Below are 27,221 nucleotides of genomic sequence, written 5' to 3'. Positions count from 1 at the left end.
TTCCTCAGGGAAGGGGCTCCCCCAGGGCTCGTGCCCAGGGAGCCGGGACACAAACAAGAGGGAAGGCTCGGAGCTGGCTGCCAGGCTGGGCCCTGGCACAGACGAGCGGCTTGGTCACCAGCAAAAGGGCTCGTCGGCCTGGACTTTGTAAAAACCTCAGAGGGCAGCAAGCAGGCCGGGGAGAACGCCAGTCACTGACTGGGCGGCCAGGGTGGGAGGAGAGCCTCTCAGAACGCGCGGAGACCCCTGGGGCTCAGCGGGAGTCACAGGGACTGTGTCCCCATCTGAAGGGGAACACCTGCTCTCTCCATGCACAAGGTGGCACGAGGCACAAATACCATCCCGTACCAGAGGCACTTGGTGAACTCCACAATGCTCTGCTGTGGTTCCTGTCACATTCCCCCAGCCTCTAGGAAAAAGCCAAGGGAGGGGGCCACAGAAAGGCCCGCAAACGGCTGCAGGCTCTCCCCCGCCCCCCAACACTGCAGCTCAGTCCACTCTCCCATCCATACAGAGGGGCCTGTTCACCAGTCACTGTTTATTGAGAACACTGAACGGTCGGTAGGGCGGTGGTCTGCACAGAGCACCAGACCACCAGGGGAAGGGAGGACGTGTGCCGCGGGACAGAGCAAGCGCATCCATCACGCAGAGGCCTGGGGCCGCCTGGGGAAGCCGGGGAGGGGAAGGCCTGGCAGCAGGGGGCGCGCCCCGCGGAGCCACTCTGCTGCTTGGCTTGTTCCCACCTCCCTTGGGGGCTCCGGGAAGACGCTGGGCTCCCTGGGGTCCCACTGCTCCCAACAGCACCAAAGGAGGCAAGGAGAGGAAAGGAGGAATGGCCTGGCCAGAATGGCTCCCGAAGCTCCTGGGGTGACGGGAGCAGAGGCAGCCTGGTCAGATGGCCACCAAACAGAAGGGGTGGGGCAGACAAGGGGGGCTCCCCCAGAGAAGACCCAATCTCACCCCAAATGATCCTGGGCAAAGAACAAAATGCCCTCTCCCCCTCAGAAAGCCAGCCAGGGCCGGCCCCCACTCTTCCTGGGAGAGACTCGAGCCTCCCCGGGGCCCAGTAGGCTCCAATCACCAGCCCTCCCCAGACAGGGAAGAAAAGGCACAAGATGAGATTCCAAGGGCTCCAGGGAAGGAGCGTCTGCCTGACTGGGGGCCGAGGAGCCCCCAGATACGAGGGAGGCAGAAGGGGCCCTGGGTGGGCACGGGGCCTTCTGTGAACCAATGCAAACTGAGCAGCTGGGAGACCAGGGAGCGCCAGGAAGCCGGGTGAGACCGTCTGATGCTTCCTCGGGGGTACCCCACACCGAGAGTGCCCCCACACTCTGCTCTGTACCTTGTTCCCAAAATAAATAAATCCGTAACAGGCCGGGGCAGGCGGGAGCTCCCAGAGACTGCGGCCGGTCCTGGCCCCCAACGTGAATCCTCTCACGGGGAGAGCTCTCAGGGGGTGGGGAATGGGGGGGCCTGGCTCCCCACCTGGGCTGCACCTCCACGGTTTCCACACAAGGCTCCTGGTCTGGCTGGGTCCGGGCTCCTGCCCATCGCCCACTCCCTGGGCAGCCAGAGCGGGGAGTGGGGAGTCAGACGCTCCTCTCGGGGTGGGCAATGAGGCTGGGGGGGGCGGCTCCCTTTTCCTGCACGAGGAGGTCAGGGTCGGGACGTCAAACGTCGGTCATCTCGTCCTCCAGCTCGGCGTCCTCTGGCTCGCCTTCCTCTTCCTCCTCCTCGTCTTCCTCATCAGAGGTCACACTGGGATCCTCAGCCTCGGCCAGGCATTTGGGGCAGGAGCAGACGAACAGGTAGTTCTCCCTGCAGGGCAGAGGGCCCAGCAGTCAGAGGCTGGCAGCTCCAGGGTCCCAGAGGCTCTCTCCCCTCGCCCCATCCAGGTACCTGAGAATCTTGTGCCGGCTGTATCGGCTACGCTCGCGCTGGCAGCAGTCCAGGTAGCTGATGCAGATTTCCTGGGGGCAGGAGCAGCCACTTTGGGACACGGGGTGGGGGGCACCCACCCGCTGCCCCGGGCCCAACATCCCCGTCTCTCGGCTTCCCTAGTGCCAGGCGAGGACCAGTCGGGATTGGGGCGAGCCAGGGAGCCAGGCCCAGAGCTTCTGAGCTGGAAAGGGGATTCGTCTTGGGCCACCGGAGGGGGAGGCGGGGAAGAGCCAGGGGCTGCCCTAGAAGGGGCCTGAGGAGCAGTTTGGGGAGATGGAAGGAGAGGAGGCGGGGAGACACCTAACACGGGAACCCAGGGCCCATCCCCCCAGTACAGGAGCCGGCCAGGGCCCCCCATTACCTCCCCAGGTTTGATGTCCTCGAGGGCCGTGACATGCAGAAGGAAATTGTTTTCTGGGAAGGAGGTCTCCGCATTGGGGACACAGCTGTGGTTGCCTGAGAAATGGGGGGGTCACTAGCCAAGTCCCCCATGGCTTCCTGTGGGGGGGGGTCACTGACCCTGGGATCCCAGGCTCAGAGCAGATGGGGAAGCTGAGGCCACTGAGGGGACCGCTGCCCCTCCAAAGCCAGGACTCATGCCATGGATACAGCAAAGCCTCTCGAGGGCAGGAAAGGATTCACTGTCGAGGGTCCCCAGGGCCCAGCACAGGGTCTGGGACACAGAAGGTGCCTAATAAATGCTTGTGGCTTCACTGATACCCAAAGCCTAGCCCAGCTCCACCTGGAGCTTGTGACTGTCAGGGCCAGGAGGCCCAGCACCTCCCATTGGGAGCAGTGGACGCCTGGGCACAGCCAGCTGGCACGGGCAGCCTGGGTCTCTATCATCATCTACCCATATCCCGAGACAAGGGCTCTGGACCTGGGACTGTGGCCCCACAGAGAGCTGGTGGGGTCCCTTTTCCCTGAAATGGAACAGTTCTGTCACTTCACTTTTTACAAAACCATCTTTCTGGGGAAGGGTCCCACTGCTTGGGCACACAGACCACCAGCCAGCCCCAACACCCCCCGAGGTGCACAGCCCCAGGGGAAAGGCAGGGAGGACCCGTCCCTCTTGGGCCCAGCCCCGTGGACTACTCACAGCAGCTCTGAAGCACAAAGAGCCCAGATCCCTCACAGTTGAGGAACTCGCCGCTGGCTGTAAGGCAAACAGACAGAGGTTGTGGCAGCTTCTGGGGCAGTGGGCAGCCGGTACACGGGGGCAGCAAGCACGGCTCCACTGAAGCTAGCTTTTCTGGGGCTCAAGCTCAGCTCCTCCGAGATCCCCCGCCCAACAGTGCCCATCCACCACTTCAGACCCTCACATTTTGTGCCTGTTTCCAAGGACAGTCTGGGGAAGGGGGAGCAGGAACTTCCCAGGAAGGCAAGCAAGCAGCCACTGCCCGTCCTGCCGGCCACCCTCACTCCGCCCCTGCCCACCTCTCTCGATGTCCTTGTACAGCTGATCGATGAACGCATCCAGCTGCTCCCGTTCCTGGGGCTTCAGGTCGAGGGCGTCACAACCGTGGACCCATTGACTCAGGGAACTGGGGGGAACAGAGCAAGCCAAGCACTGGGGATAAGAAGGGGCCCCCCAGCTGGAGCTCGATTTGGGGAGGAGCAAAGCTGACCCAGGCAGCCCCACTCAACACCTGGAGCTAGCCTGTGGGGATGGGGGCCCAGCCTCAACCCCCCTGTCTTCAGAACTAGCTGTTCTGGTCATGAAGCTTACAGTGGGCAGGAGAGAAGGTCCTCCATTGGCCAGCTCCCGCTCAGGGCCCTTTATCCCTTGTCAGAGCACAGAGGTGACCCCTTGCCTGTCCGTGGCCTCCAGCCCAGGTCCAGCTGAGGCTCTGACCACAGGACATGCTCAGAGGGGTCGACCCACTTTCTTCTTCCCACTGCTCCAGACACACCCTCCTTACCTGGTCCCAATTCCTTGACCGTTTGTCCCAACAAGAGCAAAGAGAGACCGAAATCCGTCGGGCGTAAACCACTGCATGTAAACCCAGAGTGAGAGAGCAATGAGAGGCGCATCACGGGCTCATGGGTGCCCCCAAGCTGCCCCAGCTGATCCCTGCCCACTCTCCCCGCTGGGGTCTCCTCAAGCCCACCGCTGCCCACCACTCAGGCACATTGTCTCTCCAAGACTTTCCAAGTTCCAGAAACAAGGAGATTTTGAACCCTGCAGTCAGAAGGAAGATGGGTGGTCCTCAAGTACCCAAGGGGCCCTTGTGTGGCCCAAAGGGGTGGCAGTACGCCTTTAAATAATGTTTTATATATAATATTATTATATATAATATTAACATATAATATAAATTATATTTTTTTCCTTGTTTTCCTTTTTATGTTTCTTTTGATCCATTGATTCTGGAGAGCAGTTTGGAACTATGCTCAAAGGGCTATCAAACTGTGCATACCCTGAGATCCAGCAGTGTTTCTACTGGGCTTATATCCCAAAGAGATCTTAAAAATGAGAAATGTGCAAAAACATTTGTAGCAGCCCTTTTTGCAATGGAAAAGAATTGGAAACTGAATAGACACCCATCAGTGAGGCAATGGCTGAATAAGTTATGGTTTATGAGTATTATGGAATATTATTGTTCTGTAAGAAACAATCAGCAGGATGATTTCAGAAAGACCTGGAGAGACTGACAGGAACTGATGCTGAGTGAAGTGAGTAAAACCAAGAGAACATTCAACACAGCAACAAGAATATATGACAATTCTGATGAAGTTGGCTCTTTTCAATAGTGAGATAATTCAGACCAATTTCAATAGATCTGTGATGAAGATTTGCATTCAGAGAGTGGATTGTGAGGACTGAATGTGGATCACAACATAGTATTTTCACCTTTTGCTGTTGTTTCCTTGCTTGTTATTTTCTTTGTCATTTTTTTCCTCGTTTTGATCTGATTTTTCTTGTATAGCATGAGAAATGTGGGAATATGTTTAGAAGAATTGCACTACATTGGATTACTTGCTGTCTAGGAAAGGAGGGAGAAAAACTTAGAACACAAGGTTTTTCAAATTCAAGAATTTGAAAATTCTCTTTGCATATATTTTTAAAAATAAAAAGCTATTATAAAATCAAATAAAAATTTAACTCATTCTACGTGTATAACCTATATAAGATTGCTTGCCATATTGGGGAGGAGAGAGGTAAGGGAGGGAGAAAAAAACCTGGAACTGTTGAAAAGTATCTTTACAAGTAATTGGAAAAATGAAATACTATTGAAAAAAAATCTGATCTTGTATCCTCCTCCTAGCAATCAACAGAAGTTGGTTGATTAGTTCTATTTGCATTGAGATCACTTTCTTTATAAATCTTTCTTTTTAGTGGAAAGAACACACTGAATTTAAAATCAGAAAACCTGGGTTAAAATATCAGCTCTGTAATTTACTAGCTATGTGACGTTGAATGATTTTTTTGATCTTTCTAAGCCATCATTTCCTAATCTATAAAAGTAGGAGGTTGGACTAGATCAAAGCTTCTTAAACTGTGGATTGAAACCCCTTAAGAATTGGGGGGGGCCCATAAAAAATTTGGCAATGGCAAAAGGTATTGAATATTCCATCAAGATTAAATTCTTTATATAAAGATGAACAAGCACATCCAATTCATTGATATGCAAATTTCCTTCCATCTTTTCTTTAACAAACGGTAAAATTATATGTATATCAAAGAATTGTTTAAAAAAAAAAAAAACAGAGAAAGAAAATAGTCTGCTTCTACCTGCATTAAATCTCTATGATCCTTTGTCTTTGAATGGCCATTTTCGACTGTCATAGATCACTTATTATGAGAAGAACAAAGTCCATCGAAGCTGATCATAGTACAATGTTGCTGTTACTGTGTACAATATTTTCCTGATTCTGCTCAATTCACTTGGCCTCAGCTCATATAAGTCTACATGAATCAGCCTGCTCATCATTTCTTATAGAATAAATACTATTGTATTGGAATTGTATTGTATTGAAATACTATAGTATTCCATTACATATACCACAACTTGTTCAGCCATTCTCCAGTTGTTTTCCCTCAGTTTCCAATTCTTTGCTACCACAAAGAGAGCTGCTATTAAAAACTTTATACATGGGGGCAGCTAGGTGGAGCAGTGGATAGAGCACCAGCCTTGAATTCAGGAGGTCCCGACACTTGAATTCAGGAGGTCTCAGACACTTAACACTTCCTAGCTGTGTGACCCTGGGCAAGTCACTTAACCCCAGCCTCGGGAAAAAAGAAAAAGAAAAAAAAACTTTATACATGTGGGTCTTTTTTCCTTTTTTATCTCTTTGGGATATAGACCTAGTGGTGGTATAGCTACATCAAAGAATACTTAAACTTTTATTTTATAGCCCTTTGTAGTCCACTAATTCTCAAATTCTCTCTTCAGGATTTTTTTCCTAGGTTGGTTGTTTTTTCAACAAATATTTTGCATTTTTTCTAATTTTTCATTCTTTTGATTTTGTTTTGACTGATCCTCAATGTCTCAGTTATTGGCTTTCAATCAGTTCTATTTTTTAAAATCATTCCAATTTTTTTTTACTTTTTTCATTGAGATTTTTATTTTCAAAACATATGCAAGGATAATTTTTCACCGCTGACCCTTGCAAAACCTTATGTTCCAATTTCCCTCCCTAGATGGCAAGGAACCCAAGATATATTAAACAATCATTCTAATTTTTAAGGCATGATTTTCTGTAGTTAGGTTTTCTAACTCCTTTTTCCACTGGGCAACTGTATTTTTTTAAGGAATTGTTTTCTTTTGTCAATTTTTGTTGTTCCTTTTCTAAGCTGTTGATTTTCTCTTGCCTGCCTCTCATTTCTTTTCTGATTTTTACCTCTTAGTTGACTTTTAAAATCTTTTTTGAGCCTTTTAAGTAAGTAGATCCTGTTGTTCTAGAATCCATTCAGAAGCTTGATTTAATGTTTACTCTGAAATGGGGGAGAGCTCAGGTGATTTTCTGGCTTCTCGCCAGGATCGTCTTCCTCATTACTTTCGACAGAAACATCCTGCTGGCCAGAGAGTGATTTAAAAGACAGCCTGTGGTGCTGTGCATAAAGTGCTGGCCAGGGGTTGGGAAGACCAAATTCAAATCCCGCCTGGCACGATTAGCTGTGTGGCCCTGGGTGCCTCAGTTTCCCCACCTGTCAGATGAGCTGGAGAAGGAAAGGGGAGACCCCTCCAAGATTTCTGTTGAGAAATCCCCAGACGGGGTCCTGGAGTGGGCAGGACTCACCCGGCTGAGCTGTTCTTCATACAGAGCCTCTGTGAAGAGTCGTCTCAGGAGCTCCAACTGGCCCTGATGGGGAAAGGGCACAAATCAGGAAGCTCCTGGGGACCCCAGCCCAGGCCCCCCCCCCCCAGAATCAGAGGCTGGCTGAATACCAGTCCCTCTACCTGCCCTCCAGGGGGAGCCCCAGGGCCCATCCACACAAACCTCCTCCCCTAAGGGAGAAAAGAAGGGGCTATCCCCACGCCTGGAGACTGAGACTTCTTCACCCACAGCTGCCCCCCTGGGAGGAAGTCCCTAGCGCAGGCCAGCTGGGCTCTCCAGTCAAAGCAAGGCCTGGGGGGAGGAGGGGAGCCAGGACTAACCTTAAACTTGTCTCCCAGGAGCTTATGGACGATCTCTTCCTCCTCATTGGCCGTTTTGTTACAGAACTGGGAGAAGAGTTTGATCCAGCGTTCCTTATCCTTTGCCTAGAACGGACAGAAACATGTACCATAGCACCATGTAGCCCCTCAGTAACGTGCACCCCCAAACTGGGATCTCCTGCCCCACCCAGGGCACCTGCACTGCCCTACCCCCACCCCCGGACTCCATGGCACCTATACTCTCCCACCCCACCCCCATCCTGGGGCCCCCCTAGCAGCTGTGTCCCCTGGAGGAGCAGGAGGGGGAGCGGACACTCACCTGCTTCACAGTGGCCACCATGCGGGCCATCAGCATGATGCTGGCCGTCTCTGGAGGGTAATGGACGCTCCTGCGGGGATGAACAAGCATGGTCAGGAACTCCTCCCCAAAGGCACGGTTCCTGACGGTGCCTGGAGATGACTCCTGCTGCACCCCCTGCTCCCCCACAGCATCCAGGGAGAACTGCTGACCCTCAGGACTTCACTCTTGGGGAACAGAGACAGACCCCTCCTGCCCTGCTAAACAAGGAACTGCTGGCGGGCTGGGGAAGGGCCCAGTGGAGCAGACCTCTGGGGGATCCCAGGCTCAATGGGGACTTGGGCTTCCTTCCTGGGCCAATGTCCTGAGCCAGCAGGGCAAAGTCCATCCAGACTTGGACCATGGCAAAGGGTTCTGGAAAATGGATTCCCAGGGAAAGTGGGGGACAGGGAGATGAAGCTGACCTCCAGGCTTCCTGAAGCTTGTTGAGAGGATGCGCAGGGTCATTTTGGGAGGGGCCCAGGCACAGGGCTCGGTGGTACTGCTCCAAGGCCGCCTGGCGACACTCCGCGCTGCAATACGCCACCTGCCCATCAGAGGGGAGGGTCCATGAGGAATGACCATTGACTTAACAAGTAAACCTTGACCACTGGGCCACGAAAGGGAAGGAAACGGGAGGGGGCAAAGAACGACCCGGCCTGCCCTCAGGGAGCTTGCGGTCCGTGAAAAGAGGGCAGGATGGTGGGTGGCAACTGTCCAGTGTGAGAGGTTAATGACCGAACTTGACCCTAGAGGACGATAAGCCAGGCTTCCTCCTTTACTTGGCCCTTCACAGCGGGCCAGCTGCTTGGCCCAGGACCAGGAGCACGGCACACGAGGTCGGCTCTGGAAGGTGTGGGGAGAGTCTGGCTGCAATGTTTTTCCTTCCTTTTTTTAATACTTTGAGAGCTGGCTTGGGGGGGGAGGGGGCACTGGAAGTGAGATTCACGGCATTGATCCAGTGCCTACTAAGTGCCAGCACAAATAAAGGCCCAAACCAGGCCCACCCTCAGAGAGCTCCTGTGCAGACAGCCCGTACGAGCAAGCTCTTTATAGAACAAAGGGAAAGGAAAGACAAAAAAGCCAGCAGTCTCCCTTTCTTGCAGAGATGGGCAGCCTGGATGCCCCTGCCCTGCCCCTTCCTTTTTCCTCTCCCCCTCTCTGAAGATCCCAGGCTAATCTGCCTCCGTTTCCACAGACAGGAAAAGAACAGCAGCGACAGGAGTGAAGATCAAAGGAAACAGCAGCGGCGCAGCTCAGTCAGGCCCCCAGCAGCTCCATTTAAACGTTTGCTATAATTATTATTAACTCAGGGGGCAGCTAGGGGGCGCAGTGGATAGAGCACCAGCCTTGAATTCAGAAGGACCTGAGTTCAAATCTAGTCTCAGACACTTAACACTTCCTAGCTGTGTGACCCTGGGCAAGTCACTTAATCCCAGGGGGAAAAAAAAAGAAAAGAGAGAGAAAAAAAAAAAAAGTATTATTAACAAATTAGAGCTCTAGCCGGGGGCTGGCTGAAGTCCAGGCCCATTTGCTGGTTGAATTCTCCGGGACATTTCCAGATCTTTCTCAGAAGGTATACAGTAGGTACTCCAGAGATGCACTGACCACTCTTCACGTGTCTCTGTCTAACCTACACTGATCACAAGGCTGGGTCATCCAGATCACCTCCTGAGGCCGACAGACTCCAGATCCCACCTGCCGGCTTCAGTCATTTGTCCACTGCCTCCTCCCCAACAGAGCGGGGAAGCTGCCCTGGGATTCCTGACAGAGGCCCACAAGGGGCTGAATGACTTGTAGCCATTGTGACTACCCCCCTGTGCTCTCATTCAAGGCTCCTGCTTCTAATCCTTCTAAGGACAGAAGCTGGAGGTAGGAAACTCTGGAGAGGCCCTAAGCTCTAGGCCCCGAGTCCCAGGCCCAACTCCCAGCCTCCATGGCCTGACCCCTGAGTCCTAGGCCCCAGAGTTCCAGCCTCCATGGCCTGGCCCCTGAGTCCTAGGCCCCAGAGTCCCCGCCTCCATGGCCTAGCCCCTGAGTCCTAGGCCCCAGAGTCCCCGCCTCCATGGCCTGGCCCCTGAGTCCTAGGCCCCAGAGTCCCAGCCTCCATGGCCTGGCCCCTGAGTCCCAGGCCCAACTCCCCGCCTCCATGGCCTGGCCCCTGAGTCCTAGGCCCCAGAGTCCCAGCCTCCATGGCCTGGCCCCTGAGTCCTAGGCCCCAGAGTCCCAGCCTCCATGGCCTGGCCCCTGAGTCCCAGGCCCAACTCCTAGCCTCCATGGCCTGGCCCCTGAGTCCTAGGCCCCAGAGTTCCAGCCTCCATGGCCTGGCCCCTGAGTCCCAGGCCCAACTCCCAGCCTCCATGGCCTGGCCCCTGAGTCCTAGGCCCCAGAGTCCCCGCCTCCATGGCCTGGCCCCTGAGTCCCAGACTCCAGAGTCCCAGCCCCCAAGCTCCAGGTCCCAAGCCCTATGCCCCGAGTCCCAGTCCCCGTAGGCCAGCCCAGCTGAGCCTCACCTGGCAGTGGGGGCACAGCTGGTGGAGGTCCTTCCGGATGCTGCACTGCTCGGGGTGAGGCAGGGAGCCACACGTCCTACCGGACAGCCTCTGGGCGTTCTCCTCGGCGGTCTCCAAGGCCCGCAGGCAGTGGTCACAGGCTGGGGCAGGAGTCACACAGAGCAGCTCAGCCACGGCCTTGGGCACCCCAACCCCACACCTGCCATCTTCTGGGGAGCTTTCCCTGGCCCCTTCCCCCCAGCCCCAGAATCTCTGAACCTGCTGGGCTCGGCACTCAAGGATCCTTCTTCCTGATTTTTCTCTCCCTGCTCTCCCCCTCGGACCATGGCTCTCTCGGGTAGGGATCACTTTCCAAAACTAGATCCCTAAATCTCTCTTCTTCCTTCTCCTCCCTCTTCCCACTAAGAAGCCTCTAAACCCGGGCAATGGAAGCTGCTTAGGGGACCTTCCTGATGCCCGGGCCCCACAAGCAGCGGCCCTGAAATGCTGCCAGCTTTGCACCCCAGAGCCGACTCTTTTGCTATGAAACAAGGAGGTCTGGGCTCCTGAACGATGAGCCAGAGGGCCAGCCGCAGAGCGGGTACTGGCTGTGGGACCACAATTACTCCCTGAGCCTCCTGATGCATGAAGCGTGGCGCCTCCCCCAGCCCCCCACCTCACGGTGGCCTCAGAGAAGAAGTCGGGGACGTCGGGCAGCAGTTTTAGCCTGGGGTTCCCAGCAGGAACCGAGAAAGGACAAGCCACTTTGGGGACTCTAGTCCTCAGCAGGAACCTAATCACGAGAGGCAGGGGGACGGACCAGGATTAGAGCCGTCTTGTTGCCGAAATGCCCTGACTGGGGAGCCCCGGGCGGCCCAAGGCCGCTCCCTAACTCTCCAGGGCCCAGGGCCCCCAGGGACCTCCGGGCCCGACCGAGTAAAACAACACAAGTGCTGGGGGCCAATGAGGGGTACACTGACCGAGCTCCCATCATGCAGCTGACTCCCCACATCCCTTGAACAGGCTCGTTTCCAGGAAGGAAGAGCCCGGGGGATGTTGCCCTAGGAGAAGGTGGGACCCTGCTGGTCAGGGCCTCTTTTCTAGGCAGAGCCCAGGTGCCTCAGAGAGGGAGGAGGCTCAGGGCCGGTCCTTCCACCTTCTGCCTAAGGCCTGCCCTCGTCCTGACCACATGTCCCTGGGCTCGGGGCTGGCCTCTGGCCTCAATCCCATCACTACAGTCCTGCACCGGCCAATGAGTCTCACCGACACAAACGAAGCAGCCATGGCACACAGCCCGGCGGGCACAGCTTACCTCGATAGCGGTAAAGTGCGTTCCACAGGAACTGGGAGGCCACCAGAGGCCTCTCCACGAAGATGGTCTCCCCTTTCTGGACTGGCCTCGTAGCGAAGAGCCCCTTCCCCTGCAGAGGAAGAGGACCAAGGGCTTCCTGACTCCCACTGCTTAGCTCGCGTCCACTCAGCGAGCATCTCAGCCTCCCCCACCCCCCGCAAACACGCTTGTGGGCGAAGCTCTGGGGACAAGACGCCCCCACTCTATCGGGGTGGGCGAGGACATGGGCACAAGCCGTCCTTCAAAGGCCCGTTATTCCAGGGGGGACAGGGAAGGGGTGGCCATTTCCTCCTCTAGCTCATTCAACAGATGAGTAAACTGAGGCAGACCGGGGACGTGATGTGCCCAGGCTGGGAAGGGTCTGAGGCCGGCCTTTGTCCTGGCCATGTTTTGTGCGGGAGTCAGAGGCAGCTCGGCTTCAGTCATTAGCCAGTCAGGGCAAAATCCAGGCCCAGCGGCTGCCCTCGGTGCCTGCTGTCTGACCTGCTCTAACTGCTGCATCCACCCACTGGCACCGGGGAAGTCTTCTTGGGCAGACCCGGGCCCACTCACCCACGGCCTGTCGGTTCCCCTCAATCTGCCCCAGCTCTCTGGAGCCGCGGGGCAGAACGGGGCGCCAGGCAGACACCAAAGGCAGATGAGCTGCCCTCCCACCAGAAGTGCCAGTCCTGCCCCAATGCCCCAGGAGAAGCCACTGGCACAGGGCTTGGGGTCTGCGGGATTCATCTTCTTGAGTCGGGGCCTCAGACACCACCCGCCTCAGCTTCCCCATCTGCAAAATGAGCTGGAGGAGGAAACGGCCAAGCCCTGCAGCCTCTCTGCCAGCAACAGCCCCGGGTCACTCAGAGTCAGATCGATCACCATCTGGGGATGGAAAATGCCCTCGGTGGCTGCTGGGAGAGGCCGGGCGGGCAGCCAGGGCAGCAGTGCAGCTGTGAGTCATGGGGTCTGCACCCCATGGGAGCCTGGGCACAGGTGATGGGGGAGGGGGAGACCGGCTACCCAGCATGGTCATGGGGAGGGGGAGGGGCAGAGGCAACGGGAGCTGTTGGCAGGAAGTCATCAGCAGGGCACTCAAAGCCAGGGCTGCCGATGACATCACCAAGTGGGGAAGATGGCAAGCGACCCATTAAACAATCCAGGCCCAAGGCGGGGATCTGGGCTATCTCTGCACCTGCCTAAGCCCTTGTGGAGGAGGAATAGAAGGGGATGGGCCAGGAATGGGGTGTGTGTGTGGGGGGGGGTCCCAGGGGCCCCATTATACAATCCCCCCCCAGGGGCTAGGGTTACACAGTCACTGGGGGGGTCCCAGAGTGCATAGAGGCTACGATTATACAACCCCCCCAGGGGCCCCATTATACAATCCCCCCCCAGGGGCTACGGTTACACAGTCACTGGGGGGGGTCCCAGGGTGCACAGGGGCCCCATTATACAATCCCCCCCCAGAGGCTAGGGTTACACAGTCACTGGGGGGGGGGTCCCAGGGTGCACAGGGGCCCCATTATACAATCACCCCCCCCAGGGGCTAGGGTTACACAGTCACTGGGGGGGTCCCAGGGTGCACAGGGGCCCCATTATACAATCACCCCCCCCAGGGGCTAGGGTTACACAGTCACTGGGGGGGGGGGTCCCAGAGTGCATAGAGGCCACGATTACACAACCCCCCCAGGGGCCAAGATTACACAATCAATGGGGGAGGGGCGGTCCCCGGGCACACTGGGGCCACGATTATACAATCACCCCTCGGGGCTCGGTGGGGCGCGATCATCGGTACATCTAGGGGCGGGCGGACTTAATCCCACCACCAGGCCTCCGTGAGGAGGGGGAGGGGGTTCTGAGGAAATCTGGGCGGCGGCCGGAGGGACCGGGCTGCCAAAGGAAACGGGGCCTGCTGGGAGAACGGCCCAGGCCTGCGCCCGGCGTCGGGAGAGACGGAGCCACTCCTTGGGAACGGAAGAGGCCTGCAGACGGACGGGTGCGAGGGGTGGGGGCGGGGAGGGCGGAGAGCGCCGGGCATCCGCGGGCCGGCTGGCGCAGGGCCCAGACGCAGTCTCAGCCCAGACCCAAATCTGGGCCCCGCGGCAGGGGGCCGCCGGCGGCGGAAGTGGAGGAAGGGCTGAGACGGGGAAGCCGGAGCCGGGACGAGGTCCCCGGAGGGGGCGGGGGCGGCTGGGCTCTGGGCCCGCCTCACCTTAGCGCTGCTTACGAATCGGACCTCTACGGGCCCCCGGACCGGGCCCGCCGCGCCCACGCAGAAGGAGAACATGTCGCACATGGAGGCCGCCATCTTGGAGGGGCGCTGGCACCGCCCTCTGACACTTAACCCCGCGCTGTCCAATTCTCCTTGCGCATGCGCTGTTCTGCTCCTGGACTCCGCGTACTGAGGGCCCAAGGGCCTGGCCCCGCCCTCCCGCTCTCATTCGGTCTCTCCCCGACCCTGCCCACCCTTCCCACCAAGTTCCGCACCCGCTTCTCCCTTCCCCATGGCTCCACCTCCCCCTTCTTTGGCTCCGCTCTCCCGCCCACTTCGCTTTCTAGCTCTATCTGTCATTCTCTCGTCTCTTTTTCTCGCTTCTTTCTCCTAACCCTAACCCCGCCCCCTCTAGCTTCCTGGCCCCGCCCCCTCGTTCTCTAGTTTTCTGGCCCTGTGGCCACACCCCCCTCTTTCCGTCTCTAACCTCCCTGCTCCCGTTAGCTCTCTGGCCCCGCCCTCCTCAGTCCTGTGGTAACGCCCCTCTCTAAATCCTGCCTACTTCGGCTTTATGGCCACGCCCCCCAGCTTCTGACCCCGCCCCTCCTGAGTTCCTCACCCTCGCCAGCTCTCTGGCCCGCCCCTCTCCCATGGCCACGCCCCCGCTAGGTCATTCACATGAGGGGCGGGTATCTCACGGGCTCCAGCCTCCTCAGCATCCCCAGCAGCTCCTCCTCCTCTCTCTCTTGTCCTTCCCTCTCTCCTCCCCAGCTAACGGCTCCGGCGTCCCTCCCTCCCGACCCCCTCCCCACTTGAGAGATCCTCCCGGACCTGCCCCTTCTCCGGCGCCCTGGACTCTCCCCTCCAGGGCGGTGTTAAAGGGGCTTCCCTGTCCCCAGGTCACCTGCCTGCTCTGGGCCTCTCCCCCCACTCCCCCAAGCAGCATGGAACCCTCCAGGTGAAAACCAGTTCCTTGGATTCCTGTCTCCGGATGGAACAAAATTGCTGAACGCAAATGGCTCCCTGTCCCCGAGACTTGTGTTTTAAATTTTTTAACAAAACCTACTTAACCCTTGATTTCCTCAGCTTCTTTCCAAACTCAGCCCAGATCCCATTCCAGCTCTCCCCCTTTAGAATGAGATCTCCGGCCACCTCCGTGGTCAGGTCTTGCACATAGTAAGAGCTTATTAAAGGCTTGTGGACTAGTTAAGAAACTCCCCGCTCACACTGAGATTAGGAATGACACAGCTGTCTTTACATAAGCACTTTAAAGTCAAACCTACTCTGGATAGAGCCTTTTTTTTTTTTTTATTTGAAAATTTTATTTTATCTTTCCTATAAAATCCTCTAGATTTCATAATTTAGCAAAAAGGTGAACATCCAGGACAAAAGTTACAATTTACTATAAATGGGCCTGGAGCGACATCCCCATTTTCATTCCCCTGGCAGGCCCGGTCCCCAGAACATAACTACTCTCCTCTGGGCTCTGGGGCGGGGACACCTGAGAGGCTGGGGGCTTTCAAGCACACTTGCTCAGGAGCCACCTGGCAGAGCAATGTTCTGGCTCTTGTAGAAGTGTGGAGGGGAGATGGTGGGGGAGGGGCGCGGTTTGAGTGAGGAGAAGGGGACGTGGGAGACAGGGGGTGAAGGTGGGCAGGACGAGACCTGGCAGTCCATGGAATATGTGGGGTGACTGCCAGTGTCCGGGAGTCAAGGAAGGCCCAACCACAAATAGATAAGTTTGGAAAGGGGGAGGGACTTTCGGACATGTTCAGCTTGAGATACTACAAGGCATCCCACTGGAGATGTCCCCCCGGCCACTGGGATCCAAAGCTGGGCTGGGGTGAGGGGGTGGCAATGGACAGAGGAGTGAAGGGAGCACCCAGATCACAGAGCCACTCTTCATTTCCTTATCTACCCATCCCCTGCCCTCCCACTTCCCCTTCTCTCACCCCCCAACCCCAGTAGAGAGCTTCGGAAGGGCAGGGAGCCTGTTGTGTACACAGAGCCTGGCAGCTTTCCTTAGCAGTTCCAGCCAGTGATTTCCCCAAAGGGAGGGTCTCCCTGTGTGGAAAACTCCCAGATGACATGAAGATCTTTATCTTGTTCTTTGGGAGCTGCTGGAGTTGCTGGCCCAGACTCCTTCAACTCTAAATGTCAGTCGAGACTCCGCAGTGTCTCCATCCAGCACTCGGGCTGGACACGGATCATCAACATTTAATGCCCGTGGCACTGGACTGCTGAAGACGCTTGGCTGAGAGGACCAGTGTGGCCAGTCCGGCTTTGAAAGGCTTCCCTTGGAGCTCTGCAGAGCCCGACGTGCCTCCCCGTGGCCCTTCCAGGGGGACAAAGGGCTTCGAGCCACAGCCTTCATCTCGGAGACTCCCAGGGAGGCTGGGGGCCAAGCGGGACTCACAAGGCCGAGCCGCCGTTTGGAGGACAGGACAAGGATAACCGCTGGCCGTTCTGGAAGACGCAGATTCCTTTGGGCATCCTAAAAATACAGCAGCAGTTACTGTACAATTCGAGTCCATAAACGAGCCATGGCCCGCCCAAAGCGAGGTGGTGAAATGAGAACAGGAGAACAGCTTCCCCTAAGCGACCTTCCATCTTGGAGGCCGACTCAGTTCCTAGCTAGTCCCTCGCCCTTCCTTCTCTAAACTGGGGTTTCCGGGAAATACTCGCTCCTCAAGCTTTTAGGAAGGAGGCAAGATGGGATCTGGGGGAGAAGGATAGAGAAAAATGGCCCAGTCAAGAATGGGTTAAATGCTTCCTTCCTCCCCTCCCTCTGAGCTGGGGGAAGCCAGCCTTCAGCTGAGAGGCCAAGTCAGGAGGCCTTCGCCCAGCCCAGGGGACCAATAGACACACCTGCAGCCTGAGTTAGCAGCGGGCCCCTTTCCTTTCTCCACCTGCATTTTACAGGGACTCGGCAGGAATTAACCCTTAGAGAGGACAGGACTCAGCCCACTCCCAAACACAGTCCCGAAGGACAAGAAGTGCTTCCCCTCTAAGACGGGCAGAAGGTGGGAACCCTCAGAAGGCATCTCCTCCTAACCTCATTTTACAACTGAAGAAACTAAGCCTTAAGAAAGTCACCGAATGAAGCTAGGTGGACTTGGAATCAGGAAAAGTCACGTTCAAATCCAGCCTCAGGCCCTGACTAGTTGCATGATTCTGGGCAAATTGCCTAAACCCATTTGCCTCAGTTTCCTCATTCTCCTTCCCAGGCCTGCTTCGGTGAGCTAAGTTCCCAAATATAAAGTCATTCAGAGGGCATCTTCTCCCTTCTTTGCATTTGAGGAAATTGAGGTCCGAGCCAGTTAAAGTGATTTGTCCCAAGTTCTGGTATCGAGGATTCTAGAACTATGACCCACTGCTGGGACAGTCAGCCTCACTTAGGCAGACAAAGGTGGCAAAAACTGCCTTGTGCAGATAAGAGATTAGAACAGTGTAAGGCAAGAGATACGATAGGAAATGAGGCATCCTGTAAGTGCTCAATACTTGTTGGACTGTCCTTTCCCACTTTCTGCTCTTTGCTCTCCCTTCTGTCAAAGGGGGATGCCAGACCTGAGGTAGACAAACTTTCCATTTCCCAGGAAGGGACACAGAAATGAAATTTAAAGGCAGGGGGGAGGGTCTCAGTGACCCTTGAGCGTTACCCCAAAAGGGGGCAGGAGAGGGAGAGAAGGGAAAGAGACCCAGCCAGACCACTGGAACCCCCATCACACCAGGACATAACTGAGTCAGTGGGAACCAAAGGGGGGCATCTTTCGGCTGGCAGCATAAACGTACCGTCTTTGTCTTCGCTGCTGCTGCTGGGTTCCTGGGGTGACCTGGGTGGGGAAAAGGACAGCTTTTTTTTCTTCTGTTCCAGGCTTTGCTTCCGACCCTTGATCCTGCGGTTCTGGAACCACACTTTCACCTGTGTCGGAAGAGGGTAGAACCAGAGGTCACAAACTGAACCCCCAGCTCTCCGGAGCGAGAGGAGCTCTGGGTCACGCTCACAGAAGAGAAAGAAGGGGCATGGACAGGAGGGCAGTTATCTGGGCTTGGCTCTGGGAGGTATCTTGGAGTCTGCTGAAGCTGGCACTCGAGCTCTCCACAACCTAACTCAGAACGGCCCTGCCGCCTTCTCTCTCCTGAATGTCCCCACAGCCAACTTCCCCTGGCCTTCCCTCCGAGCTCCTGCACCGCAAGCCTGCTCTGGAGGTCCCTTTCATATATAAGGAGGGCTGCTGACTCTGCAATGGAACAAACACTGGGATGGGGCGATCGCTGACTGAAAGGGCGACGGACCATCGTGGCCCAGCTAAGCTCATCTCCGGGGGAGGGGAGAGGGGCACCCGGTGAAGTTCTGGGGTCACACACAAGAAGTCCATCCTCCGCCAAGGTACGGGCAGGAAGGGGGGGGACCAGGACTGGGGCTTCCCACCTGGGTCTCGGAGAGATGCAGCTGCTGAGAGAGTTGGGTCCGCTCCATCCCCACCAGGTATGGCTGCTTCAGGAAGGCCTTCTCCAGCTCGTCCAGCTGCTCGGAGCTGAACACCGTCCGGCTCCTCTTGCGGCTTGCTTTGGGGGTGCCATTTATCTTACTCAGATAGTCCGCCTGGCCCCAGGTCAGGGGGCCCTGCAGGGCCACACGGTCAGGCAGCTCCAGGCCTAGGAGGGAGAAATCGGTCATTTAAAGCCACTCACTGGCGCCATGAAGGAGGTCCTGAAACCCACGTCCATCTCCCTGGACATGGCTTTCCCACACCTGGAGGGACGCCGGCTCTTCCTCCGGGCCCCACCTTTAGCTTTCCTGGTTCATTTTAAAACTGTCCAAATTCCTCAGGAAGCCCTTCCAGGTCCTCACAACTCTTAGTGCGTCCCCTCTCAGATTACCTTCCATCTATTCACGTCTCATAGACCTAAGTATCCAAGTGAGGGAGGGCAGGGACTAGTCTAGTGTATGCCCTCAGTTTGAGGCACATAATAAAGACTTTATACATGTTTGTTGACTAAGGAATTGTTAAAAATTAAAGGTATGCAAAATAATCACCAAGAAACGATATAACAGAGGGAGGAGCCAGGCCTTGAACCCGGACTTTCCAAAAGCAGGAATCCTGAAGTGCCCAAGGGCGGGGGAGAAAGCGCTACTGCCATCACTGAACTTTGGGGAGGAAAAGGAGAGAGAGAGATCTCCCGGGTCCTCAGTCAGAGGGATCTGCTCATCCCTGCCAAGCACTGAGACTCAGGGGAAATCTGTTCTTCATTCAACAAACCAACCAAACACACACACATCCAGCAGTCTACTGTGAACAATAAATGCAGATTGAGAAGCCTACTGTGTGCAAAGCTCTAGACTAGGCTCAGTTTCCCTTTTGGAGGCTCTGGCCTAGACATTCCCTAAAAGCCAAAATGGAGAAATCAGAAACTCTCTCCCTGGGCTTCCAAAGACTTGGGCCTCAGCTCCCAGCCTGCTGCCCGGAAAAGCAGGTGCTGCTAAAGGAACCAACCTGAACTAATTGGGTTTTTCCCCTGTTCTCTCCAGCGGCCCCACACCAGGAAAAGCCCAGGGGGTTGTCTCGGATCAGCTGACCAGGAAGATTTAACTAGCTCCGACCTCCAGATGTTTAGAGAGCAGGGAGATATTTGTAGAAAGGCTAGAGGGCTTAATTAAGACAGCTGTGGCAGAGAAGAGAGGTGGGGAAGTGGCCCACCAAGTGGGGAAGCAGGCCAACTGATCCCCAAACTCCAGGACTGACCCAGGAGTCCAAGGGAAGGGGAGAGGCCTTCCAGGAGCTGCTGAACAGATTAGCAACTAATCTGCCCTAGAAAACTTTTAAAAGCCTAATTTGAATTAGACTTTGCTTAATAATAGCACTTATTGAAGCAATTATTGACAGATTTATGTGGCACTTGAAAGTTTGCTAAGTGCTTTATCTGTGATCTCATTACATCCCCACAACACAATGAGTCTCCCGGAATTATAAGCAACTCATCAGATTAGAAAATAGGATTGTTTACTAATCTGCCCCAGAAAACTTTTACAAGTCTAATTAGAATTAGGTTTTGTTTAACAATGGCATTAATAGAAGCAATTACTAACAGCATTTATTTATAAGGCACTTTATCTATGATCTCATTTCACCCAAGCAACACAATGAGGGTTAATAGGATGTGTTTGTAGTCAAGCTATAAGCATTTATTAAGCACCTACTGTATACTAGCCATTATGCTAGCCAAGGGAGAGTGATTCAGGACTAAAAACTCCCTCTCAGCATAGGGAGATAGCTCTCCAATACTCTTAAGCCTGGTCAGGCTGGGTTTGGAGGGTCATCTTTAGTCCTGGGTCTCACAATTTCCAAATACTGTCAAAGAAGGATTTTGTGGCCAGGGAAAAAAAAGACTAAGGAAAATTGGAAGAGGGATCAGACTTAATCAGCCAATGAGCATTTATGATGCCCTAAGGGATGGAAACTGAAACAGTGCCTGTCCTCAGGGAGTTTACCAAACCTAGAAGCTTGGGTTTCTTAGGGTTGGGTGGGTAGGTGAGCAACAAAAAACACTTATATGTACAAGGAGATCATAAAAATAAGGTAATAAGAGGAGGAAAGTTCAGAATGGGCTCCCCCATATGGAGTAGGGGGGCTTGAGCCAAACTTTGAAGGAGAAAAAGGCTTCTAAGAGGCAGAGAAAGGAGGCATGGGGGGAGGGGGGGTCAGACACGTACAAGACCTGGGGGTGGAAATGGAGGAGAGACCTAGAGAGAAAATGAGAGGGACAAAGACAGAGGGAGAGAGACAGAGAGGAAGAGAAGGGGAGGAGACAAAGGAAAAAAGAAGGAGGAGGAAGAGGGAAGGTAAGGGAAAAAAGAAAAGAAAATAAGAGTATTACAGAGAAAGAGAAAGAGGGAAGGTGGAAGAGGAAGGGAAAAGAGGAGGGAGGGAGGAAGAGAAAGGGGAAAGAGAAAGAGGGAGGGAGAAACAAGAGAGGAAGGAGAGAAAGAAAATTAGAGAAAGAGCAGGAGGAAGGAGGAAAAAAGGGAGGGAAGAGGAGGGGAAAGGAGAGGGAGAAGAGGAGGAAGTAAGAGGAAAATGAGAGAATATTATAGAGAGAAAGGGAAGAGAGACAAGACAGAGTGAGAGATCAAGAAGATACAACCCTAGAAAAACAAACAAGAGGAAGCAGGGAAAAGCCTGGGAAAACAAGGTTTGCAAGACAGACTACAAAAGTTTTGTGTCTAGTGATAGACTTGCCTTGTTTGCTCCGGGATAACAGAGCCAGCCCTTAAGGTACCAAGAATCAAGTTGCTGATGACTATCGGGAAAACCTGCTAACCATTAGACTCCCAGAATTGGAGGGGACCTGCTCCCCCTCCCCGGAGGGCTCTGAGCACGGCTGGAGGACGACCTGTTTTAGGGTCCTTGGGACTAAACCTTTGGGGTCCCTTCCAACTCCTTGCATGAAGTGAAGCTGTCCCTGGAGGATTCCCCATGAGACAATCCACCATTCCTTTTGGGGGCTGCTAGATCCCCTCCCCGCTGGGGTAGACTCTCCCTACAAATGCAGATTGTCAGAGAGGGAAGTCCTGCAGGGTGGATGGAGGTACACAAAGGTTAATTAACTTGCGCAGGATCACAGCCAGTAAGCAGGGGGTGCAGGTGGGAGGGGAACTGAGCCTCCTATTCCAGACTCCAAACTCCAGAGAGTTCCATAATAAAAGCTAACTTGTATCTAGCACTTTAAAGTTACCAAACCCTTTACAGGTATTGTCCCCAGAGGGTCTTTGAATAAAACATTCCACCGGGCAAGTCTTTGGCATTTTCCCTGCTAGCCTTCCAGACTTGTGACCTCCAGCCTCAACTAAAACCTAACTTCAGGCAGGAATCCCCCCAAATGCTAGGGATGCCCCTCAAGATGCCATCTAAGCCTCCAGCCTCAACTAAAATCTTTTTTTTTTTCCCCCCTGAGGCTGGGGTTAAGTGACTTGCCCAGGGTCACACAGCTAGGAAGTGTTAAGTGTCTGAGACCACATTTGAACTTGGGTCCTCCTGAATTCAGGGCTGTGCTCTACCCACTGCGCCACCTAGATGCCCCCCTCAACTAAAATCTAAATTAGGCAGAAAGCCCCCCCAAATGCTAGGGAAGCTCCTCAGAGATGACATCCAAACCTCCAACCTCAACTAAAATCTAAATTAGGCAGGAAGCCCCCCAAATGCTAGGGAAGCCCCTCAGAGATTCCATCCAACTTATCCTGTCTCTATCTTGCTTCGGCCTAGTTATTCACTTGGAGTCTTCCCCATTAGACCGTGACCTTCCACAGATTGCATTTGCCTTTCTTTGTATCCTAGGGGCTTAGTTCAGGCAAACAGTAGATGCTCAATAAATGCTTATTGACCTGATTTATCTCATTTGAACCTCACCATGACCCTGGGAAATGTCACTGTTACTTCCTTTTTACAGTGGAGGAAACTGGAGCGGACAGGTTTAAGTGATGGGCCCAGGATCACCCAGCTTAGGTATCTTTGGTTCGATGTAAATTCAGAATTTAAAATCGGGATAAAAACAAAATCGCCTCTAGGTTGGACCCCCTGGTTCAGACTGAGTGGGGGGGGGCCGGGGGGGAGGGCCCACAAGCTGAGCAATCGCTGTTCACCTCAGGGTCAGTTAGACTGCAGGTCTACAGCTCTAGTGGCTTATTAATTTTCTAGAAGGAAGGGGAAAGAGGGGGAGAAGATGTAACAAGAAGGGATTTCTAGAAAGGGAAAAGGGAGGGAAGATGTAACAAGAAGGGAAAATGGGGGGGGAATAGAAAAAAACTACTTTTACTAAGATCACAAGGAGGGAACCTTGAATCCCAGAGCGGTTTAGGACTGATGGAGTTGCTGGATGATACAAGGGCTAGAGCACTGGGCCCAGAATCAGGAAGTCCTAAGTTCAAATCCAGCAGAAGACACTTAATAGTCAGGTGACCCTGGGCAAGTCCCCTAACTTCTGCCGGCCTCTGTCTCCCTATCTATAAAATGGGGATAATGTTAGTACCTACCTCCCAAGTTTGTTGTGAAGATTTAAAGGGATGAGATTTGTAAAGAGCTTTGCAAGCCTTAGTAGTAGCAGAAAATGGGGGGCTACAGCTGTTCTGGAGCACTGCATGATTTAACCTAGGAAGGAGACGGTTGGGGTTGGCCCTGAATGCAGGAGCCCTGATGCTGGAGTGGACCCGGAGCAAAGCGGCACCCTGATTGGGGGGGGGGGCAGGGAGAGACAGAGCTCTCCGGAGACGGGGGGGGGGGGGGGGGGGGGGAAGATCGCCTCCTTCGGGGCAGAACATGGGAATACTGATTTGACATGATTTCTGAGTTGATTCTCCAAAGCCGCGAGAAGCATTCATGCCCAACGCTCTGACAGGGTCAAGTCCCCGGGTCATCCCCATCCCTCCTCCCGTAATCCTCCTAGAAGGTGGTCTCCACCTCCTCCAGCTTCCTCCTCCTCGGGTCTCCCCCTTTCTCCGCTCCTCACCAGGCTGACACTCTACCGGACACCCACTCCCCAGCCTGGTCCTCCTCCCCAGCCCGGTCCTCCTCCCCAGCTCGATCCTCCTCCCCAGCCTGGTCCTCCTCCCCAGCCCGGTCCTCCTCCCCAGCTCGGTCCTCCTCCCCAGCTCGGTCCTCCTCCCCAGCCCGGTCCTCCTCCCCAGCCCTGTCCTCCTCCCGGGCCGCTCCCCAGCTGAGCCCATTTCTTGCCGGTGCGCGATCCCCGCTCCGGACTAGAGCCGGCCGGCGCACGGAGCCGGAGGCGGCCGCCGGGGGCCGCGGAGGCAGGGCCGGCCCTTACCTTGGGCAGCGCAGACGGGCTGCGGGCCGCGGATCGCCGACAGCAGGGACTTAGGAGAAGGCCGGCACACGTAGACGCCGGCAAAGGGGGCCATCCAGCCCGCGGCGCAGTCTCCGGGCCGCGGCCAGCCGGGGCCGAGCGGGGGGCACGCGGGGTCTCGGGGGGCCAAGCCCAAGAGCCCCGAGCCCCGAGGGGGCTCCCGCGGCTGCGGGCTGGCCTTGGACAGGATGGCATCGATGGAGAAGGCTAACGTGGAGGGATCCGCGGGCCGCTGGGCGCCGGAGGGACGGCGGCCTCCATCGTTCTGGGTCATGTCGGGGACTCCGCGGGAGCCGGTCCGGGGAGCCGCGGGAGCCGGGGGCGTCGGGGAGCGAAGGTCGGGGGCTAGCGCCGCAGAGAGAAACCCAGATAAGGAAGTGGAAGGAAAGGGGGCTGAGAGGAGACGAGGGCTGGGGCGCGCGGAGGTGGGCGAGAAGGCAGAGGGGATGCACTCTCACCCGTCCGGGCGGGGCCCGGGCCGTCCGCGCTGCGCGGTCCGCCGGGCTCCCTCCGCGCCGCGGCCTCGAGGGCGAGGTGCGGGAGCAGGTGCTGGCGCGGCGGAGGCTACCGAGACCGCGCTCCAGCTCCTTCCTTCCCCGGACAAGCGCGGAGCGCAGCCCCGGCAGCCGGGAGCCAGTCTGCGAGTCGGGGGCGGGGTCCGAAGCTTTATAAGGCGACCACCCCCCACCTCCACTTACCGGCTCCCAGCAAAATGAATCATTCATATGCGAAATGGGCGGGCCCCTCGTTACTTGGAAAGCCTGGGTCCCTCTCCCCTCCCGAGCCCCCGGAGGCTGAGGAGGGGCGGGGAGCCTCGGGCACCTGGGAACCTGGGATGTCCCGGGCTTCTCAGCCCTTCAACTCGAGCGGCTCCTTCCCCTCCCCCCGTAAACCAATACTCCCACTTCCGCCTCTCCCCCCCCACCTACCCCGGACCGAAGAAGGGGTGGGTCCTGGGAAATCGAAGCCGAAATCCGACGTGACTGCAGAGAGGAGGGGTCCCCACAATTCACCTCTTTTCTTTCTACTGATCTCCCCCACGTCCCGCCAAAAACAAAGTATTTCTAGCTTTAAGTCTGGTGTCTAGCACACAGTAGGCGCTTAATAAATGCGTGTTAACTGAACTCCAGGAAGTTTCCAAGGAGAAGAAAGGGGAGCAGCCGGAAAATAAGATACATTGGATTTGACCCTTCTAATCGCTCAATAAATATTTTACTTTTCCAATTAAATGTTATTCTTATATAACATTTAGTTTCTCCCCTCCCCCTTCCCCCAAACAACAACAAAACCAACAACAACCAAATTTGTTACAAATATGCTTAGTCAAGAAAAGCAAGTTCCCCTGTGAGCCTCTTCTCGAGCCCATCGCGTCTCGAAAGCAGTGGCTGGCCCTTTTCATCTCCTGCACGCCCGGCCGATCTCTGTGTTGCTCAGAGTTTTTATGCCTTCCACAATTGTTTCTTTTTGCAATGTTAATGTCATAGTATAACTTTTTCTCCATTCTTCCACATTGCAGTCTCCCTGAGATCTGAGTAGCATTTTATGTCTCATTTCTGTTATCCACCATGTTAGGTTAGTTTCAACCACCTGCAATCCCATGCCATCTTTGCTTTTAATCAATTACTAATTTTAAAAAATGTTGAAAAGTTTAAAGTCAAGTCTGGCAGGGGTTGTATTTTATGCTCTCTTCCCCCCCCCCTTGGTTTACAGTGCTGACAGCAGAGCAGATTCTCAACAAACCAGATTGAACTTTCAAAAACTAGAGTAGAGCTCATTTTAGAAATGATAGATGCTAAAATCCTCATTTCCCCCAAATCCATAAAGCCTTGTTAATTGGCTCAGTCTGATCCTGACTCAGTTTCAAAAGAAGTTATGTGACCAAGCAAGTCATTTCATTTTAGCTGTGAACCACTCCCGTGTCCCAAATGGGTCACAAAGATCAGGACAAGTGAAATAAATGAACCACAATATTGTCGTGGTGATGATTAAGTGAAATCAAGTATGCCAAGGAACTTTATTTACATTATACAGATACTGTCAAGAGCAAACTCCTTCAGAAGAGCAGAAACTAACCAGGACCTTACTTGGCTGGAAAGGAACTCTCAGATTAACCAAACAAACCCACCATTAAAGTATCTTCAGATAAATTACTTTTAAAACAATAACTTCGGGGCAAAAGATGGCTCAGTAGATAGAGCACCAGTGAAGTCAGGAGGACCTGAGTTCAAATGTGATCTCAGACACTTAACATTTCCTGGCTGTATGACCCTGGGCAAGTCACTTAATCCCAATTGCCTAAACAACAACCCAAAAAACCCAATGTCTATCTTTTTAAGAGAACTTTATTTTTTAGAAATTCTGAACTTAATACCAAATAAAGTAAACATATCCATATGCATAATAAAACAGAAAAGGAGTTGTAAATGAAGATGCATGTTTGTATTATTGTATTATGTACAGTTTACTGTTCCTTTAAAGTGTATAATAAAAGGAACAGCTTTCAAAGCTGTCCTAATTGCCTGGGCTTCTTTCTGGATTTTTTATTTCTTCAGCATTATTTTCAATTTTTTTTGGGATAATCTTTCTTTTCAAATTTTAATTTAATTTAATTTAAAACTTTAATTTGATTTTAAGTTCCCTAGTTCTAGTCCCCTTTTTTCTTCAATTCATCTCATCCTTGACAATGAAAAAAAAGAAAAAAGGAAACCATCGTAACAAATATTCATAGTCAAAAGTATCACTGATATCCAGAGGGAGAACTATGGAGACCGAATATGGATCAAAGCATACTATTTTTTCACTTTTTGTTTGTTTCTCATGGTTTCCCCGCTTTGAGTCTGATTCTTTTTTTTTTTTTTTTCAGCACATGACAAATATGGAAATGTGTTTAAAATAATTGCACATATTTAAACTGTATCAGATAGGGGAGAAGATAAGAGAGAAAGGAGAAAAATTTGGAGGACAAAATCTTACCAAAAAAATGTTGAATACTATCTTTACATGTATTTGGAAACTAAAATAATATTGAAAAGTAAAAACAAAAAAATTATGGATAGTCAAGAAAAATATTTTCCTGCATTAGACACATCTAAAAATGTATCTCATTTGACATCTTGAGTCCATTTACTTCTCTGTCAAGAGGTGAGTATCATGATTTAGCAAAAGTCCTCTGGAATAATAATGATAATAGCTGACATTTATGTAGCACTTAAGATTTGCAGGCACTTTACAAGTATTATCTCATTGAATTCTCACAAAAATCCCAGGAGTTGAGGGCCATTACTCCTATCTTAAAGATGAGGGATTTGAGGAAGACTGAGATTAAGTGACTTGTCCAGAATAACAGCAAATAAGTGTCAGAAGCTGGATTTGAATTTAGGTTTTTAAAATTAAATCCAGTCAGATCCTCTGAGCCACAGAGCAGTCTAATGGAATTGAAATTACTCATTTT

The 27,221-nt window shown here is 53.7% G+C and overlaps 2 protein-coding genes across 2 annotated transcripts; both read right to left on the bottom strand.

Annotated features, from left to right (window-relative positions):
- Window positions 1-523: 523 nt before the first annotated feature.
- On the bottom strand, window positions 524-14,325 carry SMYD5 (SMYD family member 5). The gene is made up of 13 exons (XM_074285550.1): window positions 13,913-14,325; window positions 11,683-11,791; window positions 10,392-10,531; window positions 8,304-8,425; window positions 7,861-7,930; window positions 7,542-7,646; window positions 7,183-7,245; window positions 3,864-3,934; window positions 3,379-3,485; window positions 3,041-3,097; window positions 2,303-2,397; window positions 1,900-1,970; window positions 524-1,818 (listed from the first exon to the last, which is right to left on the bottom strand). Exons 1-13 carry the CDS (start codon window positions 14,006-14,008, stop codon window positions 1,671-1,673), a joined length of 1,254 nt encoding a protein of 417 aa, XP_074141651.1. The 5' UTR covers window positions 14,009-14,325; the 3' UTR covers window positions 524-1,670.
- An 886-nt stretch (window positions 14,326-15,211) lies between these two features.
- Window positions 15,212-24,353, bottom strand: LOC141554036 (homeobox protein notochord-like). Its single transcript, XM_074285551.1, has 4 exons — window positions 23,732-24,353; window positions 18,345-18,571; window positions 17,705-17,834; window positions 15,212-16,406 (listed from the first exon to the last, which is right to left on the bottom strand). The coding sequence occupies exons 1-4, from the start codon at window positions 24,042-24,044 to the stop codon at window positions 16,123-16,125; spliced, it is 954 nt and encodes a 317-aa protein (XP_074141652.1). The 5' UTR covers window positions 24,045-24,353; the 3' UTR covers window positions 15,212-16,122.
- Window positions 24,354-27,221: the final 2,868 nt, after the last annotated feature.

Source organism: Sminthopsis crassicaudata, chromosome 2 (genome assembly GCF_048593235.1).
Source record: "Sminthopsis crassicaudata isolate SCR6 chromosome 2, ASM4859323v1, whole genome shotgun sequence".
In the NCBI taxonomy this organism is placed as follows: Eukaryota; Metazoa; Chordata; class Mammalia; order Dasyuromorphia; family Dasyuridae; genus Sminthopsis; species Sminthopsis crassicaudata.
The sequence above is the reverse complement of the archived record's forward strand: the minus strand, read 5'-3'. Positions and strand labels throughout refer to the sequence as shown.

Excerpts from the sequence above, each read along its gene's own strand:
- SMYD5 (XM_074285550.1), bottom strand. The coding sequence starts at position 14,008 with ATGGCGGCCTCCATGTGCGACATGTTCTCCTTCTGCGTGGGCGCGGCG. Across the intron at positions 7,246-7,541 it reads TCCTGGGAGACAAGTTTAAG|GGCCAGTTGGAGCTCCTGAG; the intron begins GTTAGTCCTGGC and ends TTTCCCCATCAG. Across the intron at positions 1,819-1,899 it reads AGCCGGCACAAGATTCTCAG|GGAGAACTACCTGTTCGTCT; the intron begins GTACCTGGATGG and ends TCTGCCCTGCAG.
- LOC141554036 (XM_074285551.1), bottom strand. The coding sequence starts at position 24,044 with ATGACCCAGAACGATGGAGGCCGCCGTCCCTCCGGCGCCCAGCGGCCC. Across the intron at positions 17,835-18,344 it reads TGCATCTCTCCGAGACCCAG|GTGAAAGTGTGGTTCCAGAA; the intron begins GTGGGAAGCCCC and ends CTTCCGACACAG. Across the intron at positions 16,407-17,704 it reads CAGCAGCGAAGACAAAGACG|GATGCCCAAAGGAATCTGCG; the intron begins GTACGTTTATGC and ends CTGTATTTTTAG.